A 9,121-nucleotide genomic window follows, 5' to 3' on the forward strand; every position below is an offset into this window, starting at 1 on the left:
TTATGAATAATTATTTGTCAGACTAGCGTATCGTCATAAAAATTTGGAAAGTTTATATATGAAAATCTAATTGTTTATGTTAACTTTAATCATCCTGAGCTTTCATATTAGCAATCCCTCCTTCACAAAATTGTCCTAAACTTAAGCAATATAGTAATAACATGCTCATATGGATATATTCTTATTTATACATATATGTATATATATATATCTCTCTCTTCTATCTATATATATATTTAATATAGAGAACCTTCCTTTATATATATATATGTAACAGGCTCTTAAACTATATATATATATATTTAATATAGAGAACCTTCCTTTATATATATATATGTAACAGGCTCTTAATTCGAAGCTGCAAAGGGACTTGCTATATATAACATTTAATTCTTTTTTTATAATACAAATGTGCGTTACTTTCCTATAACACATGTATTACCCAAACTTTTATAAAACCGCAGTTTCTTACTATCTAGTAAGCAAAACCAATAGTAGCACTTACATAGCATTTTACAGCTCAATGATAGTAAATATCAGATTTTCGAAGTCACTTTGCAGCTTAAATACAATACTTTATTTCCAAAGCACGATAGATCTAGTAAAATTTGGATAACAAAAAATATATAGTATTTTACAGTACCATTACATTACATTATTAATCTTAAATAAACTGTTATCTGCATACAGAATGTATGCACATAGGTTTGTCCATGGCAACGCTAAAACTAGATCACTCTTCCCGAAGTACAGATAAACATTTCTTGAGCAATTCTGCGTGAGACTGCGAACATAACGTATATATTCTTGATATGTTGCAAAGTTTGAGTATAATTTAAAAAAATAAAAACATATTATACTCACTTTAGCATGTTTTATTTCTAATTCTGTCAGCTCAATGAGATTCTTCTTAAATGCAGCTACTCGCCTAGTTTTGAAATCCATTAATTCTAAAAAATCGTTAAAAGCATTAGTAACAATGTCACACTCGGAGAATAATCAATATCATTTTGTGAATTATATGACAAATGTTACACAATTAAAAAAAAATAATAAATAATTAATTTTTTTTATTCCATTTGTCTACTACAAAATGATATTGAGTGAGTTGACAATTTCCAAGTAAATGACGTATAATTGTACCTATTTTCACTTACCTTCTTTTCCTTTATCAGACATCTGTTCAAATTTCTCACATGCTTCAGTTTGTGCTTGTTCCGCCTTGATTGATAAAAACATAAATTTAAAGTATTAAAATGTTAAATACACACATTTTTATTCAAAACTTTCGATGCAATTATGTAACAAAATATTCATCAGCAAAACTTATATCATTTCTACCATAAGTGTTATCAGACCATAAATCATCTAAATTATCTAAATTATCAAGACAATATACTGCATGCAACCGTCATTCATGCATAATACTTCTGATAACTTCCGTGCTGCAGCAACTAATTTGTGCCAATTTTCTTGTTTAATAAACATAACGTCTTCAGAAATATATATTTTACATTTAATCACGTAAATGCATCTGCATATAATAAAAAAGTAGAAATCTTGCAATATTTTTATTTTTATTTTTTCCAGCAAAGGAATCATAAAATTATTTTACTGTATTTTAAAAACTCATAAATATCATAAAATTCGTAATATACTAAATGTAAAATTCCAAAATAGTTTCTTTTATTTATATACAATATTTACTAAATCTTGATTTTAATTAATCCTTTTGATAATCTATCCGTTTAATGAAAAGGTTGGCAATAAAATCTAATGCTTTTTAAGCACTACAACGGAAAATATATGTAGGACACAAACAACATGACACACCTCAGCAACCTCCAGTGCCTTGTAAAGCAAGAAAAATTGAAGTTCTGATTAGATCCTACTCATGACTGTAAACCATTTCTAGTATCTAATGACTGCAGTTTAATTTAGCCGCCATTAATTTTTTTAAATAAATATTCATTTATATTTATTTCCTGCATCCTATATTTTTGTATGGTATTTCGTTATGATAAATTAGCCGAGATTATATAAATATAAACTTACGAATTATAGAAAAATGTGCACTTACTGCATGAACATCTTTGTTTTTGGCACGAGCTTTTTCAAGAGCACGATTCGCAGATTCGTACTCGTGTAAAGCTTTTAATCTTCTGAAAAGAAGTCTCTTAGCCGCGGCTGTATCTCTCATATAATAACGAAGAGTATCTGATAATTTTAAATCTTCATCCGATGCTACCCGTCCTTCAACTTTCTGCAAAAACAAAAGTATTTTTATAATAGATTTAATTTAATTAAAATCGAAATTCTAAAAAAATATTCAGAAATGTGTTCTCACTCGTAATTTCTCGAAAGTTTCGGCAATTTTAGTTAAAAATCTCTCGAGTTTTCCAGTATCTGTTGTAGCTAATTGTAAAAGATTAGTGGAAATCTTTATATATGAATCCGCTACATCTTTGTGTTTAGATGTTTGACGATCAGCTAATCTCGTTGCTTCTTTTAAATTGTGATGGTAAGTTTGAAGGAATGTCATTTCTTGATCGAAGAAGTCATTCACATCTTTTACAGTGGCTGACAAATAATATTCATCAGTAGTTTTGGAGAACGACTTCACCAAACCACCGAACATTTCCATCTTATTCTTTCCTGCAAAAATAAACGAAATATGGTCTATAAGCATCTTAATTTCTAGATATTGTAATATTAATTGCAAAATGCAAAAACATTACCTCGTACACAAAGATCTTGATCGTACTCTAAAAAGACCCTCAAATTATGATCATTCCGAAAAACTGGATGATGTGCCAGCCTAGTCAAAAACATTTCGTGCATAGCAACAGTTTTTTTGAATGTGGCTAAATATTCCCTGCAAAGTCACAAAAGTAACTTAATAAAATTAGATCCTATCCAATTTAACATATAATTCACATACAGAAACACTCACGCTTCTAATTCTTGTTTCATTTTATTAAATTCTTCGCGTGTCATATTTCCTTCACCTTCGCCGAGTTTTTGTAATTTCTCACGAGATGCATCAAAGTCTGGCCTTGGTGGACATGGTGGAATCTGTTATAATATAGTATCGGCATTAAATGTCAGAAAATATCAGTTAACTTTTAACATTTGAATGCCAAAAAGCACAATCATTTTTTTCAATTTTGTGTCAAACAATTATTGACAAATACCTTTTTCTTGTATGATCATGTTTTACATTATTTAACTTTCTGGATAATTTAATTCAATAATGGTTAACTAAATCTTGACAATATTGTGATAAAAACAAAATGCTTCAATATAATGGATCTATTGCTGGTATATATCTGGCATTTCTTATGTAAATTCCTATGATTGTGTCTGACATTCAAATATCAAAATACCCATCTATGTCAGAATAACAATGTCAGAAGATTCCACACATACAATGTAACCAGCGTACTCCTCATTTTCTTCAAATCGATCGTGGAGCCACACAAATTCTTCGTGTTGCCTTACAACCAGATTGTCTGGTTTTTGGAATTCAGGTAGAGTTGTTTTCGTATGTACAGTAAACTTGACTTTGTCCTTCTCGCTGAGAGCGTCTGAGATGTCCACCTGCAAGGATTTATCCGAGAGGTCTATGGTATCAGCGTGGATTGTCTGAAAGAGTCCCATCAACAGATACAACGGCGCAGAGTGATTACCGAGAATGCGACAACAAAGGAGGGGAGGTCAGGAAGGGCACACAGAACAATCGTGATAATACGCATGTTATCAGGCAGGCAACAAAAGACGGAAAGGATATGATAAAAAGAGAAACGCCATAAATACCTTCTTAGGAGGAACGCTATTTAAAATGTCGGTGGTGTCACATATTCCGTCCTGCAACATTTTTCACGTATTAGAGAGCGCAAGGCACATTCGAAGGAGCAAATTTTGTAGGTAATTCGTGCCGATCGTTTACACATCAAACAAGCAGACGGCCGGTGACCGATTGATAATAGGTTCCACCTACCATCATGGCGTCGACTGGCGTCGTCCCGTTGACACACAGTGGTTAACAGCAACTCGATTAATAGGATCGTCTCGCTAAATAACGTATGTACAACTGTCGCGCAGTGAGCAAACAGCGAAGAACGGAGCAAGCCGACCAGACTGTTTCAAATAACCTTCGACATGATCAAATAGTGGACAATCTCTCATGGTATTAACCGGCGAAACGAACGCCTCTAGTAGATATAGGGGTGAGTTAAATCAAGATGGCGTCTCTTCCGCTAAATTTAAATAATTTTGTCCGATGCTGACAAATAATTTTAACACTCCTTACTTCTAAATGATCATGTATGTGCACACGTATATGAATTATAAATAATAATTGCACGCTTATTCTTCTCGGATTCGACTGTAATTGGTCAATTTCTTACTCTTACTTCTTACTCCGTGTATTGTAGACGGGCCTTCAAGCTCGATCTACAATTGCGTAAACGTAGTTGTAAGAATTGACCAATCACACTTGAATACGAGGAAAATATCTGACTGTGATTGGTGAATTGTTACAACTACGACCACTTACTACGTTTAAGCAATTGTAGATCAGGCTTTATGCTGCACGTAACCAATGCTCTTGTACTTGTTTGATCTATATTTTTAAATCTAATGGAATATGCCTATCAGATGCAAGAACTCACTGAGCGCTCAATGAGCTTTTGTACCTGTTTGGTCTATATTTTTAGATTTAATGGAATATGCCTATCAGATGCAAGAGCTCACTGAACGCTCAGGAGTGGCACCCAGTTGGACACGGCTCAATTGGACACGAGCCACTCACAGTGCTTGAGACTACAAAGCTCCTAAGCATCGGTCGCTGTGATTGGTGGTGTCCATTCGAGCCGTGGTCAATCGGGATCACCCCAACGCTCAGTGAGTGGTCGTGCTTCTAGATGCACCCATTGGCTGCGTTCAGCGGACTCAACAGTTGAGTGAGCGCTCTCTGCCATTGGTGTATTCTTTTAGATCATCCAATCAGCATTTTAGATCTAGAAGAATACATCAATGGTTACGTTCAGCAGAAAAAGCAGCTTTGCAACTGTTTTTTTCTGCTGAACGCAGTTATTGTATCCAATCATCAATCCAAAACAAACATGCATCATTTACAACTTTTCGACCGCATCGAAAATTAAAAGATAAACAATAAATTATACAATAATAAGTTTTGCACTAGTACTATGTAGTTGAGCATGAGTAGTACTGTTTTAATGGTTTTTAATTTAAAAAATCACAATATATGAATATCTACATAGATTTGGGTGCGTTCCGAGTTACGCATGAAGTATATAATGTATCATTTTATCTTTTTTTATTATTCGATGAACAACAGAGACAAACTGATGATGCGCTTCATGCGTGATTCGGAACGCATCTTTTACGACGCGTTCATACTAAAAGTGCCTAATTTCAGGTGTGAGGGCGCAACCAGCCGAGAGTGCATTCTCGCATCGTGACGTACTTCGCGCGATGCGCGTTTGTTCAAGTAGGGCGATCTTTACCGGCCTTCTACTTCCTCTTCTCGTGACTTGATACAATGGCGTCCGGAGTAAGTAACTTTCACGCGGTTTTTCACCGGTTGGCATCCGCGCCATGAAGCGCCAACGCTGGCGACGGAATGTCAGAAAATAAAGCCTACACAATGCGTTATCCGCCCCATTGTGAATTTCTTTCAGATCCTTTACACGTACCCGGAAAATTTCCGAGCCTACAAGGCCCTGATAGCGGCTCAATTCTCTGGCATCCAGATTAAAATTGCCGATGACTTCGTCTTTGGCGAGACTAACAAAAGCGAAGCATTTCTGAAGAAGTTTCCGTTGGGAAAGGTAAGCCGACTCACTCGCGTTATCTTCGTTCGACTTCTGTACGAATTTTTTTTTATTTCGTGCAGCGTAAAATTAACACGCTTTTCCTCTCGTCACATATGACAGAGTGTAAAATACTTTTTCAATACTGGTACTTTTGGTTTATAACAAATTATCGTGAAGTACCATTCAGGCAACGTTCCTTTATTATACTCCAATTGTTTTCATATTTAAAACATTCTGGTATACAAAAATGTAGTGAGTCATATGGTATGGTTAGAATTGGCGCTCATATTCTTATTATAGAAATATTCAATCGTGTATAATAGATCTGTGTGATATAAATAGAATAAGATAATTAATATTATTTTATATCAGAAACAAGAAAAAGTGAAAAAAAGAAGGGTAGGAAAGAAAGATGGGGTGGGGGTAGGAGCAACTTTTCTCATTTTTAGCTACTATCTATATACATTGTAATATAATAGGACATATTTTCCAATATATATAAAATTTTTTAAGGTCCCAGCATTTGAAACATGCGATGGAAAATATATTACGGAAAGCAATGCAATTGCTTATTATGGTAAGATTTTCTTTAATAAAAATTATTTATGTATTTTCCCTTAATATCTGTTTATTTAAATATGTATGTGTGCCATATTTATAGCGGCTAATGATCAATTGAGAGGGAAAACTGATATTGAACGTGCATTGGTTATCCAATGGCTAGGATTCGCTGATTCTGAAATTCTTCCTGCCAGCTGTGCTTGGGTGTTTCCTTTACTTGGAATAATGCCATATCATAAACAGGTATTTACTGTAAACTTTTACCATATTGCATTACGTATTTGATTTTGCATACACGATTACCTGTATCCTCCTTCAAAGGCAAAATTGGCGCAATATAGCCATTCTTTGTAACATAGAGAGGTAGATTAAAGTTTATGCATATAATATTTACATAAAAAGCATATGCGTTTAAGAGGCATGTGCTTTTATAATACTGTATATACATACATTTATTGATACAAATGCGCATGTAAAGTTATGACATAAAATGGTAATGTAACATTAGTTAGTTGAATTTATGTGGTTTCTTTTAGACTGTGGAGCATGCTAAAGAGGATATATATAAAGCACTCGCTGCTTTGAACTCTCATTTGCTTACACGGACTTACTTAGTGGGAGAACGATTGACTTTAGCAGATATTTGTGTAGCTATGACATTGTTACACTTGTATCAATATATTCTTGAACCGGAATTACGTAAGCCTTACCAGAATGTAAATCGATGGTTCCAAACGGTCATTTATCAACCTGAATCCATTGCTGTAATCGGTGCCTTTAAATTGGCGGATAAGACTATTGAATACGATCCTAAGAAATTTGCAGAAACTCAAGGAAAGGTTAATATATCAATGAAAATATATAATAATTGTCACAAAAGAAAGATTAATATATAGTAAATTATTATCTTGTACAGAGTTCGAAAAAAGAAAAGAAAGAGAAGGAATCTAAAAAGGAAGCTAAGGAATCCAAAAAAGAATGTAAAGTTGTAACGGAAAAGACTGCAGCAGTAGAAGATGAAACTGACGCAACGGAGGAGGCTTTAGCCACCGAGCCGAAAAAAAAGAATCCCTTTGCTTCAATGCCTAAAAGCTCATTCGACCTTGATGACTTTAAACGATTTTACTCCAACGAAGATGAATCTAAATCAATTCCTTACTTCTGGCAAAAGTTTGATTCAGAAAATTATAGTATTTGGCTTAGCGAATATAAGTATAATAACGAATTAACGAAGGTATGCAGATGTTTGAGAAGTATTTGAAAAATTGAAAAATATACTTGGTTATTAATATGCGTGCTTTTGTGTTCATGTAGGTTTTCATGTCCTGCAATTTAATCAGTGGTATGTATCAACGATTAGATTCATTGAGAAAAGGTGCATTTGCTAGTTGCTGTATATTCGGGGAAGACAATGACAATACGATCAGTGGCATTTGGGTCTGGCGAGGACAAGACCTTGTTTTTACAGTAAGTTTTATATGAGCACTTAAATGGAATATATAGAGAATATTTGTATTAAAATGTTTTCTTTTTCTCTAGCTGAGTCCAGATTGGCAAGTGGATTTCGAATCTTATAGTTGGACAAAGCTTGATCCATCTAAGGAAGAAACAAAGACATTGGTTGGGCAATATTTCAGTTGGGTTGGCACGGATAAAGAGGGACGTAAATTCAATCAAGGAAAAGTTTTCAAGTAAAATCTTGCATCAAATAAGGAGACAAAATAAAAACAGAAAAATCTATTCGAATGAAATAAATCTAAAGAAATGATAAAATATCAGAAAAAATTTACATGCGCCCTTTAAAAACCCTGTATTTAAGATAATCACCTGAGATCTCTTTTGCCTAAATACATGTTCCTTTCTCTCTATCTTAATATGAAATTTCTTGTATACATAGGCATATATTGCTTCATATGTATTTTTAGTTTCCAAAATATATACAAGATTTTATCGTGTATATACGTGTATGTACATATATGTGCACGCACATACGATATATAATATATAAGAGTACATATTAAGATTTATATATCATCTGGAAAGTTTTAAGAAATTATTTATTTTCATCTCGATGACACGATATTTTTCATTGTTTTTTTATTTATCTCTGCCATTCTTACAATTAGTACGAACTGTTAATTCAAATTGAATGAATCTCGAATAAGAAAAGATATATACATGCACAAGTAGAGAAAGACATCCATATTTTGCACTCTAGGTTAAGTTTATGAAAAATGTAATAATTTTATTACAAAAGATCGTTTTATATATATACATATATATTTGTTGCAGTGATTTAATTTGGAATTCATATGAAAGATACTGTATCTTGATTTTGATATTTGTATAATATTCATATTGAGAGTTAATTAAAAATTGTTATATATGCAACATATATGTACTTAACACATACTTAACGCATTTTAAAAAGATGTATGGATAATTTCTTTGATATTGTGATACAAACGTGTATTTTCACAGAAATAAATTGGATATTGTTAAAGTCCTAAAATTATGCTTCCTATTTTCCCCAATAAGTAAAAATATTTGCATGTTGACAAATGAGGAACATGAGATATGACTATAATTGAACAAGAATTACAAATCACATTTTTGCAAGGCATTAGGATAATTTTGTGAGACTATTAAATATACAATAACATATTTTGTAACAAAAATGCAGTATTTATTGTATATTTACACAAAGTATAGTTTATTAT

The 9,121-nt window shown here is 32.9% G+C and overlaps 2 protein-coding genes across 4 annotated transcripts; one reads left to right on the top strand and one right to left on the bottom strand.

The window, feature by feature from the left end:
* Positions 1–321: 321 nt before the first annotated feature.
* Snx6 (sorting nexin 6) lies at positions 322–4,169 on the bottom strand. Of its 3 annotated transcripts, XM_018521389.1 has the most exons (11): positions 4,001–4,169; positions 3,817–3,867; positions 3,430–3,645; positions 2,954–3,075; positions 2,739–2,875; positions 2,348–2,655; positions 2,081–2,263; positions 1,834–1,851; positions 1,158–1,221; positions 865–950; positions 322–784 (listed from the first exon to the last, which is right to left on the bottom strand). In XM_018521389.1, the coding sequence occupies exons 1-11, from the start codon at positions 4,004–4,006 to the stop codon at positions 734–736; spliced, it is 1,242 nt and encodes a 413-aa protein (XP_018376891.1). In that variant the 5' UTR covers positions 4,007–4,169; the 3' UTR covers positions 322–733. The 3 variants fall into 3 exon arrangements, with proteins under 3 accessions (XP_018376891.1, XP_018376890.1, XP_018376892.1); XM_018521388.1 differs by lacking the exon at positions 4,001–4,169 and having other exon boundaries at positions 3,817–3,994; XM_018521390.1 differs by lacking the exons at positions 1,834–1,851; positions 4,001–4,169 and having other exon boundaries at positions 3,817–3,994.
* A 1,311-nt stretch (positions 4,170–5,480) lies between these two features.
* On the top strand, positions 5,481–8,238 carry eEF1gamma (elongation factor 1-gamma). The gene is made up of 8 exons (XM_018521628.1): positions 5,481–5,578; positions 5,706–5,855; positions 6,354–6,417; positions 6,502–6,644; positions 6,938–7,240; positions 7,318–7,635; positions 7,716–7,868; positions 7,941–8,238. Exons 1-8 carry the CDS (start codon positions 5,567–5,569, stop codon positions 8,094–8,096), a joined length of 1,299 nt encoding a protein of 432 aa, XP_018377130.1. The 5' UTR covers positions 5,481–5,566; the 3' UTR covers positions 8,097–8,238.
* Positions 8,239–9,121: the final 883 nt, after the last annotated feature.

This window comes from Trachymyrmex cornetzi, unplaced genomic scaffold, assembly GCF_001594075.2.
Source record: "Trachymyrmex cornetzi isolate Tcor2-1 unplaced genomic scaffold, Tcor1.1 scaffold99, whole genome shotgun sequence".
Classification (NCBI taxonomy): domain Eukaryota; kingdom Metazoa; phylum Arthropoda; class Insecta; order Hymenoptera; family Formicidae; genus Trachymyrmex; species Trachymyrmex cornetzi.